General features: G+C 41.8%; 1 protein-coding gene across 1 annotated transcript; it reads left to right on the top strand.

Moving 5' to 3' along the window:
• Window positions 1-1,247: 1,247 nt before the first annotated feature.
• On the top strand, window positions 1,248-20,119 carry POGLUT3 (protein O-glucosyltransferase 3). The gene is made up of 8 exons (XM_032099324.1): window positions 1,248-1,535; window positions 9,782-9,979; window positions 10,358-10,644; window positions 11,420-11,636; window positions 12,997-13,193; window positions 14,169-14,363; window positions 15,384-15,488; window positions 16,328-20,119. Exons 1-8 carry the CDS (start codon window positions 1,316-1,318, stop codon window positions 16,451-16,453), a joined length of 1,545 nt encoding a protein of 514 aa, XP_031955215.1. The 5' UTR covers window positions 1,248-1,315; the 3' UTR covers window positions 16,454-20,119.
• The last annotated feature ends 647 nt before the right edge of the window (window positions 20,120-20,766 follow it).

Raw genomic sequence — 20,766 nt, 5'->3', positions numbered from 1 at the left:
TGGCTGTCTGAAGTGAGGGAATTGAGGAGACTAAAGACAAAAGCAAGGAGGAAACCAGACTTCGTAATTCCCCCTTCAAGGAACCTGTTTTTCATGGTCTATATGCACAGAGACTTGAAGTTCACGTTATTCAAAACCAGGCAGAATTCATTTGTGCTCTCATTGCTTTGCATGTGAAAATCCAGGCTTGCCCGGAAGCTTCATTGAATTCTCCTACAGTCTCGTAAGCCCTCCCATCTACTCATACCTTGAAATACTTCTTGGTAGCAGCAAGTAGTAAAAATGATAAAACAACCCTAGGAGACAAATCGTTTGAGTTTTACCCTCTTTACTTGTATCTCAACATTTTAACTCCATGAAATTACCTTGTTGTTACATTTGCTAGAGGATTCTGTTATCCCTTTTTCCCCATCACCACGCATCACAGCACTGATGAAGGCCACCAGCAGCACCTCACCCACAGGCCTCAGGAGCACCTGGGCATGTGTGCATGCCTGAGCCTCCTCTCCGGGGCACGGAACTGAGCCCAGGGACAGGGAACAATGTGTCGGTGCATCCTAACAGGGTCCCTGCTCTGTCCTTCGCTTTAAATACAATTGCTATGGGAAACCCCAAAAAGAGAGAGGAATTTTAAACTGTGTCAGGGTTTTGGGGTTTTTTTCCTTTTACAGCAATTTACATCAGCAGACACATGGCAGTAACAATAAGCTATAAAGAAAGACGATTTTTTTTCCTCTTTAAATTCCAGGCTAGCTGTTCAGTTGCCGGCAGAGTTACACCCTAAACCACAGGTAATGTCTTCTTTGAGGGGGGGCGACACACCCCCCAGTCATCTGCTCTTCAGCGCGTCCCGCAAAGCGCCCACAGTCAGGGAAGAAAACCTCTCGGGACACGCAAGCGCAGACCAGTGGGTCCGAGCCCGCTCCTCGCTCTCAGAGCGGCTGTGCTGTGTTTTTCGCGGCTCTCGGGAAGTGCACGGCTCCGAACCCGCTCCCGTGCCTGAGCCCCGCGGGCAGGGCACGCTCCCGCCGCCGGCGCGGTCCGGCGCACACGGGCTGGGCTGGGGCAGCCTCTCACCCCCCCGATCTCCCCGGGGACACCGCGGGACGGCCCGGAGGAGGAGGAGGAGAACGAGGAAAGGCGGCGCCGGATTCAGCCGCCCGGGGGTAGCTCGGCCCTCCCCCCCTCCCTCCGGCTCTCCCTGGCCCCGGCCCCGTCGGGCCGCCCCGCGGGGCGGGGAGCGGGCGGGGGCCGCGCAGGGCCGGAGGAGGCCCCGGACCCCGCTCCGAGCGGGCGCGGTGGGGGCCGCGGAGCGATGGGGGCCCGCGGGCTGTCGCTGCTGCTGGTGCTGCTGCTGGGCGCCGCGGGGCCGCTGCTGCTGCCGGCGGAGGCGACGAAGCCGGCGGACCCCGTCAGCGCCGAGCAGAGCCTGGCATGGGGCCCCGGGCTGGCCGCGGGGGTCACCGTGCCCGTGCGGTACTTCTACATCCAGGCGGTCAGCGCGGCCGGACGCAACTTCTCCCGCTCTCCGCCAGGTACCGTTCGTGTGCTCCGGGTGGGCAGGGGCGCGCATGGAGACCCTGCCCCGGGCTGCGGTTTCACCGCAGGAGCTGGCCGGAGCTGCCCACCCCTTCCCTTCTTCTCCTCCTCCTTGCTTCCTTCTTTCCTTCTTTCCTTCTTTCCTTCTTTCCTTCTTTCTTTCCTTCTTTCCTTCTTTCCTTCTTTCCTTCTTTCCTTCCTTCCTTCCTTCCTTCCTTCCTTCCTTCCTTCCGAATTCCTTCCGAATTCCTTCCGAATTCCTTCCTTCCTTCCGAATTCCTTCCTTCCGAATTCCTTCCGAATTCCTTCCTTCCTTCCGAATTCCTTCCGAATTCCTTCCGAATTCCTTCCTTCCGAATTCCTTCCGAATTCCTTCCTTCCTTCCTTCCTTCCTTCCTTCCTTCCTTCCTTCCTTCCTTCCTTCCTTCCGAATTCCTTCCTTCCTTCCTTCCTTCCGAATTCCTTCCTTCCGAATTCCTTCCTTCCGAATTCCTTCCTTCCTTCCTTCCTTCCTTCCTTCCGAATTCCTTCCGAATTCCTTCCGAATTCCTTCCTTCCTTCCTTCCTTCCTTCCGAATTCCTTCCTTCCGAATTCCTTCCTTCCGAATTCCTTCCTTCCTTCCTTCCTTCCGAATTCCTTCCTTCCGAATTCCTTCCTTCCTTGCTTCCTTCCTTCCTTCCTTCCTTCCGAATTCCTTCCTTCCGAATTCCTTCCTTCCGAATTCCTTCCTTCCGAATTCCTTCCTTCCTTCCTTCCTTCCTTCCGAATTCCTTCCGAATTCCTTCCTTCCTTCCTTCCTTCCGAATTCCTTCCTTCCTTCCGAATTCCTTCCGAATTCCTTCCTTCCTTCCTTCCGAATTCCTTCCTTCCTTCCTTCCTTCCTTCCGAATTCCTTCCGAATTCCTTCCTTCCTTCCTTCCTTCCGAATTCCTTCCTTCCGAATTCCTTCCGAATTCCTTCCTTCCGAATTCCTTCCTTCCGAATTCCTTCCTTCCTTCCTTCCTTCCTTCCTTCCTTCCGAATTCCTTCCTTCCGAATTCCTTCCTTCCTTCCTTCCTTCCTTCCTTCCTTCCTTCCTTCCTTCCTTCCTTCCTTCCTTCCTTCCGAATTCCTTCCGAATTCCTTCCTTCCTTCCTTCCTTCCGAATTCCTTCCTTCCGAATTCCTTCCTTCCGAATTCCTTCCTTCCTTCCTTCCTTCCTTCCTTCCTTCCTTCCGAATTCCTTCCTTCCTTCCGAATTCCTTCCTTCCGAATTCCTTCCTTCCGAATTCCTTCCTTCCTTCCTTCCTTCCTTCCGAATTCCTTCCTTCCGAATTCCTTCCTTCCGAATTCCTTCCTTCCGAATTCCTTCCTTCCTTCCTTCCGAATTCCTTCCTTCCTTCCGAATTCCTTCCTTCCGAATTCCTTCCTTCCGAATTCCTTCCTTCCTTCCTTCCTTCCTTCCTTCCTTCCTTCCGAATTCCTTCCTTCCTTCCTTCCTTCCTTCCGAATTCCTTCCGAATTCCTTCCTTCCTTCCTTCCTTCCTTCCTTCCTTCCTTCCTTCCTTCCTTCCTTCCTTCCTTCCTTCCTTCCTTCCTTCCTTCCTTCCGAATTCCTTCCTTCCTTCCGAATTCCTTCCTTCCTTCCTTCCTTCCTTCCGAATTCCTTCCTTCCGAATTCCTTCCTTCCTTCCTTCCGAATTCCTTCCTTCCTTCCTTCCGAATTCCTTCCTTCCTTCCGAATTCCTTCCGAATTCCTTCCTTCCTTCCTTCCTTCCTTCCTTCCTTCCGAATTCCTTCCTTCCTTCCTTCCTTCCGAATTCCTTCCTTCCGAATTCCTTCCTTCCGAATTCCTTCCTTCCGAATTCCTTCCTTCCTTCCTTCCGAATTCCTTCCTTCCGAATTCCTTCCTTCCGAATTCCTTCCTTCCGAATTCCTTCCTTCCTTCCTTCCTTCCGAATTCCTTCCGAATTCCTTCCGAATTCCTTCCTTCCTTCCTTCCTTCCTTCCGAATTCCTTCCTTCCTTCTGAATTCCTTCCTTCCTTCCGAATTCCTTCCTTCCTTCCTTCCTTCCTTCCGAATTCCTTCCTTCCTTCCGAATTCCTTCCTTCCTTCCTTCCTTCCTTCCTTCCTTCCTTCCTTCCGAATTCCTTCCGAATTCCTTCCGAATTCCTTCCTTCCTTCCGAATTCCTTCCGAATTCCTTCCTTCCTTCCTTCCTTCCTTCCTTCCTTCCTTCCTTCCTTCCTTCCTTCCTTCCTTCCTTCCTTCCTTCCTTCCTTCCGAATTCCTTCCTTCCTTCCTTCCGAATTCCTTCCTTCCTTCCTTCCGAATTCCTTCCTTCCGAATTCCTTCCTTCCTTCCGAATTCCTTCCTTCCTTCCTTCCTTCCTTCCGAATTCCTTCCTTCCTTCCGAATTCCTTCCTTCCTTCCTTCCTTCCTTCCGAATTCCTTCCTTCCTTCCGAATTCCTTCCTTCCTTCCTTCCTTCCTTCCTTCCTTCCTTCCTTCCTTCCTTCCTTCCTTCCTTCCTTCCTTCCTTCCTTCCGAATTCCTTCCGAATTCCTTCCGAATTCCTTCCGAATTCCTTCCTTCCTTCCTTCCTTCCTTCCTTCCTTCCTTCCTTCCTTCCTTCCTTCCTTCCTTCCTTCCTTCCTTCCTTCCTTCCTTCCTTCCGAATTCCTTCTTTCCTTCCTTCCTTCCTTCCGAATTCCTTCCTTCCTTCCGAATTCCTTCCTTCCTTCCTTCCTTCCTTCCTTCCGAATTCCTTCCTTCCTTCCGAATTCCTTCCTTCCTTCCTTCCGAATTCCTTCCTTCCTTCCTTCCGAATTCCTTCCTTCCTTCCGAATTCCTTCCTTCCTTCCTTCCGAATTCCTTCCTTCCTTCCTTCCTTCCTTCCTTCCGAATTCCTTCCTTCCTTCCTTCCTTCCTTCCTTCCTTCCTTCCTTCCTTCCTTCCTTCCTTCCGAATTCCTTCCGAATTCCTTCCTTCCTTCCGAATTCCTTCCTTCCTTCCGAATTCCTTCCTTCCTTCCGAATTCCTTCCTTCCTTCCTTCCTTCCTTCCGAATTCCTTCCTTCCGAATTCCTTCCTTCCGAATTCCTTCCTTCCGAATTCCTTCCTTCCGAATTCCTTCCTTCCTTCCTTCCGAATTCCTTCCGAATTCCTTCCTTCCTTCCGAATTCCTTCCTTCCGAATTCCTTCCTTCCGAATTCCTTCCGAATTCCTTCCTTCCTTCCTTCCTTCCTTCCTTCCTTCCTTCCTTCCTTCCTTCCTTCCTTCCTTCCTTCCTTCCGAATTCCTTCCTTCCTTCCTTCCTTCCTTCCTTCCTTCCTTTCTTCCTTTCTTCCTTCCTTCCTTCCTTCCTTCCTTCCTTCCTTCCTTTCTTTCTTTCTTTCTTTCTTTCTCTTTCTTTCTTTCTTTCCTTCCTTCCTTCCTTCCGAATTCCTTCCTTCCTTCCTTCCGAATTCCTTCCGAATTCCTTCCGAATTCCTTCCGAATTCCTTCCTTCCTTCCGAATTCCTTCCTTCCTTCCGAATTCCTTCCTTCCTTCCTTCCTTCCTTCCTTCCTTCCTTCCTTCCTTCCTTCCTTCCTTCCTTCCTTCCTTCCTTCCCGTTCCGTATGCTCGCTGTGCCATCGCTGTTCCCAGGCTGCCCCCCGCGCCCGGTCCCGCACCGCCCGGGACATGCAGGTCCGATGGCAAGCGAGGCACATGGTCAGACCCTCCTTTCTTCTGGTGCTGCCCAGTGCTTCCTCTGCTCTCACCAGTAGTCTACTCTAAATAATATGTAATTTACAGCAAAGAACCAGCAAGCTCAAAAGGAACCAGTGCTCCTGGAACTAGTGGACGTAAAATCCCAGTACACCGCTGGGAGTGGTAACGCAATTATTTTTAATGCCGAACACAGACCAGTTGCTTAAAATTTCTGTCTCGGTCAGCACAGCCCTCTGGGCTCTGTTATCCTACTGCTGCTCCGTTAAGGAGTAATTTTCATCTGTTGTTTACTCAGCACAAGCACAAGCCACCCCGTGACACTTCTCCTGAGGGTGGGAATTGGGTTTGTTCTCGTAGGCCAGTAGTATGATGCCAGTCAGCTATTTGCTGCTGCAAGTTAACTCCACACACTATATTAATAGTTTAAATTTGGAATAAAAATTACTTTTGTGTCACAGATTCTATAATGAAGATAACCCTGAGATAGCCCCAGAGGAAATCCTGGGTTGTAAATTTATACTGGGTAGAAGCTACTTACTTTGCTGTGTATTATTTACTGTTCACAGAGATGGTACTGAGAGGGCAGCTACCAGGTATGCAGGGCCTCTTCATGTCTTGTTAGTTAGAAAGCTGCTGCCTGCAGAATCAAAGAGTAGACGTATATTATACTGGGTATGTCTTCAGTCTGACAGGACCATGGATACTTCAGATCTTTCAGGTCTGGACTTTCTCCATCTGCTGTTGCAGCTTGGTGTTGGATGTCAGCACACTTTGTAATTGCAGTCAAGAACGTGACTGCATGCTCACTGCCAGTGAAGTGGAGGCTGATATCAGCTGCACAGCGAAGGCCTTGGGTTCAAGCACCAGGTTGCTAAAGGTGAAAAGGTGTGAAGTTCAGTTAGATTCTCATGCTAGTTTAAGTCCTCCAAGATAAACTGGTAGGACATGGGTACTGAGAACCTAGTTTTGATCGCGGTGTGTTCGTGTGTGTTCATATTTATGTTAATAAATTCAATGTCCCAGGAAAGTTTCCAGGTCCCGATGCCATCTGGCATGGAGTGATCTCCATTCATCCCATGACCTGCTGTGGCCTCCAGTCAAAGACAGAGCATGCGTGCTGTCGACAGGGAAGAGCTGTTGCCTCAGCCTGTGCTAACTGCTGTCCCATGCTGAGAATTGTTTAGGAGTGTGCCAAGGATCCTTAAAAAAATTAACAGTAGACCTGATCATATTGCAGTGCATGAGCACTGTTTAATGTATTCATAGAGACCCTGGCTATAAATTTCTGTTCTCAAATGATTTAAAATGTTCAAATTCGTTCTGTAAAATGTCATTAAGAATTACAATTAACAATATTTTTTCAGGCACCACTCTCCAATATAAACTAAATACATCCCAAAATATCCCTAATGAGATAGCAAAAAATGGACATTATCACCTCCATTGCAAAACAGGAACACCGTGATCAGAGCAGAAGAGCTATGGTTAAGGCTGCGCATTGTGAGATTTGTCCAAATCTATTAAATTGTTTTTTGTGTGCATTAGAATTTCAGTCAAATGGGTCAGTACTTACTGGAATCCATTATAAAACATGTATAGCATAATTAGTAGATTTTAAATCCAGATTTGTTTTCTGAATGTCAAGTCTGTTCACCAGAATTGATATGCATCATTGCACATCACACTGAAATTTCAACCCAGAGGCTGTAAGTCTTTGACTGCCTCTGTAGGAAGATATCAAACAATGCAGAATTAATTCATTCCCTAGAAAAATTATTTAAAAGATTAAAAAATCCCTGCTGAAAATACAGAACTTACTTTTAGTGTAAACTGCATAGATTTTTTTTCTTTGAATACTGGGATACACCTTGTCATTCTTTCCTGCTGGGTTTTCCCCTAGGTTTAACAACTGCCAGCCATGTCTTTATGTGCTGTTGACCGTGATAAAATCAGCTGTTAACTGTTGTTCAGATGATCTACACACTCTGCTAACAAGTATTCTTCAAGGCCTCCCAGGTGTTCTTGCAGGTTTCACCAAATGCTTTCAAAGAGCAGAGCATGCTTCTTCCAGCTGTCGTTCCAGTGCTGCTAAACAGAGTTGTACACCTCGGTTCACTCACCTTCGTACCTGGGCACTGCAGCACCTCCCTTCCAGTCTTTGGTTGAGCATAATCCCTGTGCTTTTGTGAGGGTCACACATAGGACCTGTATTTGTTTGTTGCTGGATATATGCTCTTGCATCCGACTCTGAAAGTATATATTAATAATTCGAATGTCTCTTCAGTGACTCCATCGGTATTGTAGTTTCCATCTGTGAAAGTAACCAGCAAAGATTTCACTAAGTTGAATCAAAAAATCTTCAGATCTTTTAATTTCTCTTCAGCATACATGTCAGAAATAGGGTGACTAGGTTTTTTGTTCTTCTCTAGCAATTTTCCTTAATCAGTATCTTGTTATCTTTTCCCTCTTTTCCTCCATTTCGTCACTTGTTCTTCCATGCATGGCGTACCTCTTTTGCAAGCTGCACAGGAGGAAAAAGATGCATAAAGCAAGTGTCATTATCTGGATTTCTTAAAGTGTCCCATTTTGACTGTGTCTATATTTTAGTCTCTCTTCAGTACTGGGAAATTATTTCTGTACTTAAAATGCTGTCCCAGACATGTTTTCAGGGTAACAGAGAAGTACTAGTGGTACTGATTCAACAAGGACACAGATTTCTTTTATAATTCCTTTGGACTGAGAGAAACAAAAAAGCATGAGTGAAAGTACCATGGTAACTTCCTCCACTTAAAAAATAAAAATAAGCAAAAAGCTATTATAATTAAATACCTCAGTAGAACTTAGAGGCCTTGGCCCCATTACACAATGAATGTTGTGAATTATAAACAAGAAGTCTGTTGCCTCCAATGAATTATTTGTACTTACATGAAATACTCAATCTCGTTTTTCTTCCCCTTCCTTTTCAGTGGAGTTAGCTTCCTCCCAGAGAGTTTTGTTATCAGTCACTTCCCTTATCAAAGGATTCCTGTGTCTAAAGTGCCACCAACTAAAACTAACATATCATTTGGGTAGATCCAGGGCTCCTCATGTCAAGAGCAGGATGTACATAACCAGCAAGGAAAAAGACCCACATAGTTATTTCCTGTAGGTGAGGACAAGGACATGAAATTCAGTAATACTTGACTTGTGATTTCTCAATATTCACTCATTTTTATGACAGCTGAAAAGTTACTTTTCTCTAGTGGGAAATCACTGTACCTAGTAAAAATGTGGTTTAATAAAATGGGTACAAGGAGACAAAGACATGATGCCAACAGAAAGCTGTTTCCTCTGTGATCCTCATGACAGGCTCTGGATTTGAATATTGCTTCATGCAAATAATTCTAGGTGATAGTCATAGTGTGAGGGTACTTGGTTAAAGTCAGCTACTTTGAAGCAAGTTAAAAATGGTAGTTGTGATTTACAGTGACCTTTGGAAGCAGAGATGTTAATTCCTTCAGGAGAGTCATTTAATCTGGATACTCTTGCACAGTAGTTGACTTGAATCGAATGTCAAGATCCAGTGATCTAAGGAAGACATGATTGATTGTTAGAAGACTGGTACTTACCATTTGTCTGTGGATGCAAAGTATAGAATGAATCATTTAGTACTGTTGGGACACATTCAGATTTTAGTAACATCTTGATTTTATCTGGATTTTTTCAGTTTCATATATTTCTAAATACTACCTGGTGGTAGCATTCACTGTATTTGTTTGATTCACAATATCTAGACTGTCACACTTCATGAATAATTTGTCCCCCTCTTTTTTTTTATGAATAAAGTTTACAATGACCACTTGTGATAGAATTAAAGAACATAACAGATTTATGTTTTTTGTACTCGTATTGTCCATAAATTATTCCATATCCAGTTAAAAAGTCTTAGTGCATTAATGATGAAATGCTAGTGGTCTTTAAGCACCTTTAGCACAGGTCAGACAGATGTCCAGGGAACATCTCTATTATCATTCTCTTATCCCTGCTTTTCAGTAGCTGGGACTTTAAATGTTCAAGACAGTCAGCAGCAGCCCAAAGCTGAACAATTTGTATGTGACTCCTACATGCTGCAACTGCCTTTCTGCAAGCTGGCAAGTATTCTTTTCTCCTGTTACTTTAACTTGGTTTCCTGTCTTTCTTACTCTAGAGGAAATTATTGTTCCTCAGAGCACTAACTTGAAAACTCAGAATTAAACCTAGTCTTAGCTTCAAAATACTGTTAGCCTTTCCTTCTGTCTTGTAATCAAATATTTAACTTTTTATTTCCACCTGCAGATATTCCATTTAGAGGTATGCAATGACCAAGAATATTTGGTAGTATGATATTTCATCACTGGAAATTAGTTTTGCCAACTTGGTAATTAAATTAATTAAATTAAAAAATTGTAGTGAAAAAATATATTCAATTCCATGGTCTTAATTCAGTAGAGCTTGCTCTTACCCTTATTTACTAGATGTGATTCTAGTAGCTTAAAGTGCTTTTATCTGGTTTTATTTTCCTCTTTCCAGGGAGATCACAGTTTAAAGTGGTAATTAAAGCACTTTCTCCAAAAGAAGTCACAAGAATTTACACCCCTCGGCCTTTGGATAGAAATGATGGTACATTCCTTATGCGGTATCGGATGTATGGAAGTGTCACAAAAGGCTTAAAAATTGAGATACTTTATGGTGATCAGCATGTGGCTCAATCACCTTATATTTTGAAAGGTAAGAGTATTTTTTGATGTAATGTAATGTGTCAAAGTTCTGAATTAGGCTATATTTGAAAGTGCAATACCTGGCCTGTGGTAGCTGTGGACACCTCAAACAGTTCTGAGTCCCCCATGTGCTGGGCAGGTTCACAGTAATGGAGCTTCAATTAGCAGAATAATTTCACCCTGGTAACATGAAGTCTTGTATTTCTGAAAAGAGAAGAATGTTGCTGTTTTCTCAGTTACACTGCAAAATTCCAGAAATTATAGGAAGGATGATTTCCCAAGAAAACTGTAGAAAACATGGAATAAAAAATGCCAAGCCACTGTAATGTATACATTATGTTTGCTGTAGAATCACAAATACAGACTCTGCATGCTTTGTTTTCCACAGAACCAGTTTATCATGAATATTGTGACTGTCCTGAAGAAGACCCTGAGGTCTGGCAGGACATTATGTCCTGTCCATCCCAAGAACCTCAGATTACAGAAGACTTCATTTCGTTTCCCACCATTGACCTGCAGCGAATGCTTAAGGAAATCCCAGCAAAGTTCAGCCAGACAAGAGGTGCTATTGTTCATTACACTATTCTCAATAATCACATCTACCGGCGCTCCCTAGGGAAGTACACAGACTTCAAAATGTTCTCCGACGAAATGTTCCTGTCACTGGCCAGAAAGGTATCAGCTTGGATCATGTCAGACTATTGAGGCAGTATCACGGAATCACAGAGTGGTTGGGGTGGGAAGGGACCTCTGGAGAGCATCTAGTCCAACTCCCCTGCCGAAGCAGGTTCACCCAGAACAGGTAGCACAGGATCACCCCCAGGGTGGGTTTTCAATATCTGCAGCCTGTCTGGGCAGTCTGTTCCATGGCTCCGTCATCCTCACAGTAAGGAAGTTTTTGCTTATATTCAGATGGAACTTCCTGTGTTTAGGTATATGCCTGTTTCCCCTTGTCCTGTTGCTGAGCACCGTTGGAAAGAGTCTGGCCCCATCCTCTTGACACCCACCCTTAAGATATTTGTAAGCGTTGATAAGATCCCGTCTCAAGTCGTCTCTTCTCCAGGCTAAACATATTTAAATATGGCAGTTCTGCAGTTGTTGTTGTATCTTTGGATTTATAATTCCTGAAGTAAGATTTGACTTCCATTTTTTCATCAAGACAATGCTGTGTGTTAGGGGTAATATGTGGGGGCTGGCCTTGGCAGTAATGAAAATGCTCGGAAAGCTGCAGGGGCTAAGGCCCAACTGTGAGCTGTTTCCTGGCCTCTGGGTGTTCCTTTCGTACTTGCTTGCAGGGCAGAAACTTGGAACTCGTAACTTAAGCACAGCTAAACCTGTGAACTATCCAGTAGATGCACTGAGTCTGCGTGACATGAGAGAACTGAGGAATATGTGTAAGAGTGACAAACAGCTTCTCTGTGTTATTATCCTTTCCTGGGTGTACATTTAGGTTCGTCTTCCTGATGTGGAGTTTTATCTTAATGTTGGCGACTGGCCAGTTGAGAATCGGAGAGCTAATGATACACCTGGTCCTGTACCTGTCATCTCCTGGTGTGGCTCTGTGGATTCCAGAGATATCGTCCTGCCAACCTATGATGTAACCCACTCCACTCTGGAAACCCTGCGTGGAGTCACAAATGATCTCCTTTCCATTCAAGGAAATACAGGTGAATTAGAGAGCGTGGATTTAAAAGAATTTGTGATTTCCATCGAAGAAGCAAGTTGCATTCAAATAATGTGTCAGTCTTCAGTTCAAAGTGCCCTAGGACATCTCTGAATACAAGCAGCTTAGTCTTTACAGACTAAGTGCAGACACTTTTCAACGCTGCCACTAAGTAGATGTGTTATTTAGAATCAAAATTTAAGAAGTCCAGTTTGCAATAAATGTGAATTTTAACTTAAAGGTATCCAGAAGATACCTACTGTGACCTGGCAAAGGAAAACTAGATGTAATTAAAAGGCCTTTCTCCTCAGTAAAGGACTCAAATATGTTTCTTCTAGTCAAATAGTAACCCTTTTCCTAACTGTGTTGTGGCCCAGTGTTCTGTTTACAAAAAATGAATTTGAATCCTGAAAGAAGTAAGCTGATACTGTGCTGCAGCCTCTTTCAAATGAGAAAACATTGTATGTATGAAAAAGTACCTTGGAGTGAGATCTCCTGAATTGCTTTTCTGACTTTGAAAGAAGAGTCAGCTTTACTGACAGGTGTCTTCCTCTCCCTCAGGAAATTAAAGAATACTTAAGGATCAAACAAACGGCATAAGCAATACCTAAGGAGTAAAACTGGAGTGGAAAGTTATTTCTTTTTATTTAATTAGTTCTCAGCTCCTCTTCTCTTTATTAGTTTTTAAATTAAATATTTCAGTTAAGTAATCAGTTAGAGGCATTGTGTGTTTACTGATTTAGTACAGCTGCTTTTCCAATTAGGAGACAATAAGAGACTACTCCAATTAGTAGGTCCTTTAGGGAAATTTTCAGCAGAAAGGTGAGGAAAGACATAGTTAATGTTTTTAAAAGCAGGTAGTAAGCAGAGATTAAGTTGTTCAGGCTCTTGCTAAATATCTAGAGGACACAACATAGCCATTTATTTTCTTTTTTAAGGCATCGTTAAGTGGTTCTTCAAGGGCCTAACTAAGTTGCTGGGTAACAGAAATGGATTTTACTAAAGAAATGTGGTTATTGTGGCAGGCTTTATGAATGGAGAATTACTTTAATTATTAGTATTTTCCTTACATATTTTATAAGAATCCCTTATGTAGCTTTCAAGATAGTTGAAGTTATTGAAATACAAAATTGTTGAGTGGAAAAGCAATCCTCTGATTTTCCTATTATGAGTTTCTCATCCCAAAATTCCAACCAGAATTGGGAGTTTAACCCCGTGATTAATAAGTGGTTATGGGAAACCATGCATGTCTTACCATGTCTCTGAGTGTAATGCCACTGTCAAACCAAGTTCCTTACTTGCATTAAATGGATCCTGAACATTTCACTGCTGTTTGCTTTTGCCTTATCACTCACTGCTCATAGGCCCCTTCTGGGAAAACAAAACTGAGCGGGCTTTATTTAGAGGTCGAGACAGCCGAGAGGAACGTCTCCATCTTGTCAAGTTATCCAAGGAAAATCCAGAATTACTAGATGCTGGAATAACAGGATATTTTTTCTTCAGAGAAAAAGAAAAAGAGCTGGGGAAGGCTCAGCTGATGGGCTTCTTTGACTTCTTTAAGGTAGCGGTCAAATTACAGTTTTGGATTAATTTTCCTGTTAAGTTCTTACCAACTGAAAAGACAAGGCTTACTTTTGTAAATTCTTTTCAGTAAACAAAACAATTATGCTGCACTGGGAGCACGGGTCTATGCAGGGTAGATAAACCACCTGTAATTAATGTCCTAGTGTGACACACCTGTGAAGAAAGCCAAGAAAGACCTTTAGAGGGGTCACATCTTGTCTTATTTTATTTTTTAATAGATTGAGAAATTGGATTTCTCTCCATCAGGCTTTCCTTTATTTGGGGTAAATATGAAAACAACGGACACAATTTATATCCATTGCAAGTACATTATGGATGTCAGAAAGTCCTTGTTGTAACAAGTTAGAAAAATAGATGAGTAATTTCATTGTACTTCAACACATAAATTCCACGGCAAAAGAGGTATAAAAAAAAGGGGAACAGAGTCCTGTGTAAAGCCACTATAATATATAGCAATTGAAATTCTGTTCCAGAGATTGGTATTTCAGAAATGCTGTAACAGCCAAGAACATCTGCCAAAGCAGTACATTCATGGTTACTTTTAGTATAATGTTTCAGCTTATTTTATATAATAATACATGTTTCAGACTATTCTACATAATAATGTTAATTTTAAGTCAGAATAAATTTACTCTGTTTGAATTGAAGTATAGATCAGTTTTATTTCCTTCTCTGCTGTAGCCCTGGCTTTATCCCAGGACACTTCAATAGGATACCCATCAGGCAGTTCCTGTGACAGAAAGGTTCTTGAGTGTCATCCTGGTGTTGAAAACAAATCCTTTTTCCATTGTGTTATCCAGAAGACCACGTGCTTAATGCTAAAACGAGTTTGAAGATGAAGATTAATAAACATGATTACTCCTTGCCTGTTAAAATAATATTTTATATAGTCAGTGTTCCCATTCTGATACAAAACATTTCACCTTTTTTTTCCTCTCTCTTCACGCTGTAGTACAAATACCAAGTGAATGTAGACGGCACCGTAGCAGCTTACAGGTTTCCATACCTCTTGCTGGGTGACAGCCTGGTACTGAAGCAAGATTCCCAGTACTATGAACACTTTTATATTGGATTAAAACCTTGGAAACATTATGTTCCGGTTAAGAGAAACTTAGAGGACTTGCTAGAGAAAATAAAATGGGCTAAGGTAAGTTCCATTACTGATTCAAGTTCAAAATTATAAACAAACATGAAAATAATTTTTCTTAATAGTCTCTTTTTTTGTATTTCCACATATTTATTTTGCATGAACTCTGTCGAGATCCTGGAATAAAGGAAGTACATTTTGTTGTTAGTATAAAATGGGAAGGCCTTAATTGAAGTAACCATCTCTATTTAGGGCAATACTTAAGTGTTCATTTTAGGTATGGGCAGAAGAGTTAGTGAGTCAGAGCCTTAGTATACTGATTAAGGTAATTGTGGAAGAAACAACCAGATTCCTAGATACTACTTAATTAATGCTATAGCTTTTTTAGGCCCTGACTAGAGCAGAAGTTACTGCATGTTCTGTTTGAATGTACAAAAAATTACTGCCCTGTGTAACATGCTCAGTGAGAGGCTGGGATCCTGTAAGCAAAGAGACATGACTGTGTGATTGAAAACACCCTTTGTGCTTTAAGTCAAAGTGCTGTTAAGGTTAAAAGAACACAGAAGAAGTTTCTCTTCTGAGAGTACTGTAGTTCTGCCTAAGGAATCAGGAGAATACTATAAGCTTTGAAATATAGACCTAAAAAGCTTGGGAATAAGTACATTAATTCATGCAGTTATTTTCAAAAGGAAGGCATTGAATTCCATTGCATTGGACAGGACAACAGCTGTGGTTTTGTCTTCTGTAAAACTAAGTAAGTCTGGGAGATGTCAGCCCTGATTTTGAAGAGGCTTGTGGCTTGGACAAAAGGGTAGAGCAGTAATCAACTGAGTTTTCAAAATTGTACAGTTAGTCATGAAAGTTGTTATTGATAGCCCTAAGGTAGCAGTACTGACTGTAAAAGCAATCCAGTATTTTAAAACAAATCTGCAATTTTAATAACGCCTTTGCAATCTACCAGTAATTGCACATAAATTTGCATATTTGAGTAGCCCATTTAATAAAACTTCTAATGCTAGTCAGGCTTTGAGTAACTCACTGATTGCTCTGTTATTCATTTCTTTCATCTGAATTTTCCAGGAAAATGATGAGGAAGCAAGAAAAATTGCTAAAGAAGGACAATTAATGGCAAGAGAATTACTTCAGCCTCACAGGTTTTACTGCTACTATTATAAAGTGCTCCAGGTCAGTACAAGAGATCACCTTATTACTCTCCCCCAGGTGCTACTGCTACCTATGCTACAGATTTCATATTCACTCCTTACTTAGATCAATAGCAGACATGGTACATATTATTCACAGGAGATTAGTGTGAAGAGCTTTGCTAAACCCTGCTTCCTCATTAAAGCACATATTAGTTACTTTACAGAATCAGCAATTGTATTTTTTTGCCCCCATGCCCAATCAGCCCTGTTTTCTTTGTCACTTGGGAGTTGGTTTCCAGTAGATCTCTGTAGGGTATCATTTGTATATCCAGTTTTCTTCTTTTTTCCCTTCATGCTTACATCATGAGCTACTTCTACTACAAATCAATTAATACATGGAAAAGAAATTCCAGAAGTGTGACTAGTAGAGTGGTAGGCAGTGAAGCAGGCCCAGTAGTCATTTCTTCCTTAGAAAATGCAAATCTCTAACAAAAGAAGTTTCTACTTTCTGAAAATACGGATTTCTTTTTCCTGTTCTGCTGTGCAGTTAGATGTCAGCTTCAGCAGCCACAGGTTAACACAAAGTTTGGAGCTGTTCTGTGTACAAAAATGACATTATCTGCATAAAGTGGTTAGGAACGAATAATGACAATATTCAAGTTACCATAATAATAGGCAAAAACATGAAAGGAGGTTTTCAGAGGCAGTGTAGCCTATTAGTAGGTGTGTTACAAAGACACCTTGTGCGGAGGTTGTAAACAATGACATAAGGAGCCTGGATAAAGGTAGGCTTCTGACTGGAAGGGAGGAGGAAAATTCTGCTTCATGAATTATATGTTGGTGCTTATAGCATTCTTAAATGTTGTTTACATATTTCAGAAATATGCCGAACGCCAAGCCAGCAAACCTGAAATACGGGATGGAATGGAACTTGTACCTCAGCCTGATGACAGGGACTCAGTGTGCAGTTGCCACAGGAAAAAGCCTTTAAGGGAAGATCTATAACTGTACTGGATGGAGAAAATTACCCACTTAAAATGCAAGAATAGGAATTAAGCTGTGAAATCTAAGACACTTATGCAGTAGCAGACATTCTTAGTTATGTATTCTTCTTGTATTTTCATACCCTTTTTCACACTTATTCTGATGTACAATGTTGGTTCCCACAGTTTTGGTTCCATGACCACCACCAGACAGACACTGAGTCTGCAGTGGGGAGTGTCTGGGGGATTTGTTTGATGTACTGCATCATCAGGAAGAAGAGCACAGAGCTGCTCATGTTCCAGATGGGACCTGTTTACCAAAGTTTTATGAGGAACTAGTCACCACAAGAGATCTTGCCATGAGTCAGTGCAAGTTATTCTAAAGAAGCATTTGTGATACATTAAAACAGTGTTATGATTTCTTCATAAAGTTTACCTCAGTGTTAGATTGTTTCTTGTATACAAAACAACTTTTGAACTTGACAAAGAAAATGAATATTTGAGATTTACAGGTACCAGATCTGGTCGTGCTTTCAAATTATTTTGTGGTCTATGGCAGGTAACAGAATAGACAACATGATATAATACTCATCAATTTTAGAGGAAAATGGAGAGGAGGTGGAGAGATTAGAAAAATATGTTTATAAGCATCATGGCTGTGAGTCACCAGAATTAAATGCTGCTTTAAAACAGACTCTATAGCTATCACAATCACAGTACTTTGGGTGCCAAGTCCCCGCTCTGAAGACCTGTTCCCTACCAGTGACAGTGTCTGTGAATGTAGGCACAGATCCACAAAAGGACTTGGAAATTTCAGGCCATGGGAAACACTGGTGTCTTAGCTCAGCAATACCATCTACAGTATTCTAGACTGCTTGAAATCTGAAATTTGTTAGCAGAGTTTTAGACCACCTAGGTTCAACTTTTGTGTAACAATCTAGGGGTTGAGTCCATGTAAAGCAATTGGGAAGCTGGTTGTCCTCCTTGGTTTGATTCAAAGCCATTTTTTTCCAGAGGGTGCCTTAGCTCCAGACTGGACAAGAGGTCTTCAGGTCTTCTGCTGAAGTTCATGTGCAGCCATGAAGCTAGCAATGCAAAACTCACAAGGGCAGAAGGAGCTGGTCATACCTTTGTGCTAAAGTGTGTCTTCGGGTGTGGCAGAAGAAGACTCCTCGTCCTGGATGTGGCTCCAAATACCTCTGTTGATTTTTACCCAAGTTTGTCTTCTTCAAAATGCATAAATAGTCCTGGAAGGAGATGCCAATACCAAGACCAGTGCCCACAAGCACCCATTTCTGTGTTTTCATCTTGGCTAATGCAACCTGCCTGAGCAGCTCCCAACTCACTACAGTCAGATGAAAGCTCTCATGGATACCAAATTCTCCCTACACTAAAAAGAATGGAGATGTCTTAGGACAGTAGACTTGTCTGATTGATTTGGTGCACAAAGTTCAGTGCTCTATACCTCATGAAGGCTTCATTCTTGGTTCTATACTGCAAGTTACATAAAATTTCTCCATTAGAACAGGAAGAAAGGCTAGATTTTTCAGTATGCTAAGTATGGAAAGAACTTTGTGTTTCTTAAGAGGTTAATGCAACTGTCCATCAGTCATTTATTATATTATGCCAGTTAAGAAAAAAACCTGTATCATGTTGCTCTAACCATAATCCTCTTTGTTCTGGTTCAGCCCACTTCAAACACTCATGTATATAGTGGTTGTATTTTTATTTAGCATGAAAATCAGTCCTAGAACTTCAGGCTATAAATAAATGTTCAACTCATCTGACATAAAATTTTCTACATCAAAATTCAGGAACGGGGTTCCATTGCTGAAGCTTACACTTAAAACTGAGTATGTGCAGCTCTTTCCTTCTATGACAGTGTACGGTCATTTTTACTGTATTATACGATCTTATTTTGGGATATTACCCACTATACCATGTGCTTTTTATATTCAACAGGATTTGTGGAGGTGGTGTGCTCAGCAAAGGCAATTAAGCGTAACAGATGGTTGAACAACAAAGCTTTCCACATATTTCAAATCAAGAGTCCAAAAGTGGTCCATTTGTATTTTTTAAAATGGGAGAGAATAGGGGGAGTCATGACACATACTTTATGGTTCTTTGGAAATAGCTGTGTAGGAAAACTTGCCTGGCTTGAAACAGAAGTCTTTCAAACTGAAAGAAGAATCAGATAAAAGTTAAATTATGAATATAAATAAATGTGAATATTTTATCCCTCCTTTCTTCCCTCATAAAAAGGGAAACTATTTTTAATTCTTCTCTGCCAAAAAACTCCTTGCTTTTGTAATAAGCATCACTTCAAAGCAAAGACTAGTTTATCAACAGAGTGCCTTACAGATGCTTATATAGTTTACAGGCAAGAAACGTCCTGAAAAATATGACTGCATTCATCTTTTTGCTGTAATTTAAAAAGTAGCAGAGAGACGGTGGAACTTTTACTACAAGTCCATAGTAATTGGAGAAAATCTGGTTCAGTTATTAACTGTAGCTCTTCCAAAGATAAAAGAAGGTAAGGCAAAGTCTCTCTTCTTTGTATTGGTGCTACTCTATACAGTTTAAATTGTAATGAAGAACAGTCATAACAATTGCTCCACCAGGCCCGAAAAGATGTCAGATCTATTTGAGTTTGCTGAAAAGATGATACCCATTGGCCTGGTGTGTTACAGGAATTGCTAAATATTGAGTAAAACCTGTTTTTGCAAGTAAAGTGTAATATATACATTAAATAGAATTTCTAAGTGGCATACATAGACTGGACTTTGTATTATTCTGTGGTAGTTCTTGAACAGCGACTGTTCAAAGGTGTAAAAATCTCCTGTTGGTGGTAATTTTGGAAAACTGGTAGCATACCACAGTACTAAATTTTGCTATAGTAGTTTCAGTTTTAAAGTAGAGAGTAAAACCTGTCCTGTTTTCATCAGTGGTTTACCAGTGATGACAGAGACTGTTTTATTTGTTTGAAACAGTGTGTCCTAAAGCCCAGGGCAAGTGTTTTCAAACATAGGAATCTGCAGAGAAGGGGTTTGACTTCCAGAAACGTTGGGTAGGCAGAGTCTTTACATAAGGTTTTTTATTTTCAGATTCTTTAACAGTAGCTTCATATCATGAACACTGCTTTTGTGTTATGTCATATGTATTTCCTTATATATTTAGGCACCCACATTTGGAAATACCCAACTTCAATTTCATCTTGAAATGAGAACTAGTAAATCCTGATCTGATGAACATAAAAGAGATACAGTTTCATATATATTTTAGGCTGTATTTTTTTACATTTACCTCAAGATCACCAATATACTGGTTTCGTGACAGAATTGTGCCAGGCCCGCCCTGTAGATTCATAATTAAAAAAACCCTATAATCAAAGCTTGTCTGATGGAATGTTAGATTCAAGCATCCATGCTGGGAAGCATACGCCCGACATTTATTACATTACAAAGTAAATTATTTAGTTAGGGAGGAGAGCTGACAGGGAAAACATACATCACCTGTTGGAGCACGTTTGAGAAGCTTGCAAAGAAGCTATAATAAGGAAAAGAAGCATTATATAAACCTATGATATTATCAGCTCCTTTAGCAGTGCAGTTTTACGAAAGTTTTCTCTGTAAGGGCAGTGATGAAGTGCAAGATTTTATATTAAATATTATTGTTTGACTTCACAGGATTTAACGGCTGGAATCCTCTTGTCTGTGGAAAGTTTTACAGCATTTTAATGAGGCTTTGTGAGTACTAATGCTTGAGTTTTGAGTACAATGCTTCTGTGTTGAGTTGTTAATAGGAAAATCTGTACTGCAGACAGTTACGGCACTAATATTGGATTTTGCTGTGAGAATAAGGGAAAAAGGATTATTTGCATGTTTGTTTGAAAGTCATTTTAGACCTCTGCAGCACATTCCTTGAGTGCCATCATGTGAGCAGTGGTAAGCAGGAGGTGTACTAGCAGGAGTGTGGCCAGCAGGTCAAGGCAGGCATTTCTTCCCACCTGTTTGGCAGTTGTGAGACTGCAGCTGGAGTCCTGTATTCAGTTTTGGACTCTGCTGTACAAGAAATATGTTGACATCCAACATGGACCACCAAGGTGATAAAGGTGGGACACATGGTATATGAGGAGAAGCTGAGTGAGCAGGGTTAGGTCAGCCTTAGAAAGAGAAGACTTCTCAGAGGGACACAGCAGAAATCCTAACGACAGAGGCAGGCTGCGTCATCGGAAATTCCAATTAGATAAAGGAAAAAAAATCTTAAACTGCTATCCCCAAGGAGATGAAGCCTGGCCTACATGATCTCCAGATGTTCATTATTCTATGAACTACG

The sequence above is a fragment of the Corvus moneduloides genome, chromosome 2 (assembly GCF_009650955.1).
Source record: "Corvus moneduloides isolate bCorMon1 chromosome 2, bCorMon1.pri, whole genome shotgun sequence".
Lineage (NCBI taxonomy): Eukaryota > Metazoa > Chordata > Aves > Passeriformes > Corvidae > Corvus > Corvus moneduloides.
Note: the sequence above shows the minus strand (reverse complement) of the source record. Positions and strands in the feature narration are given on the sequence as shown.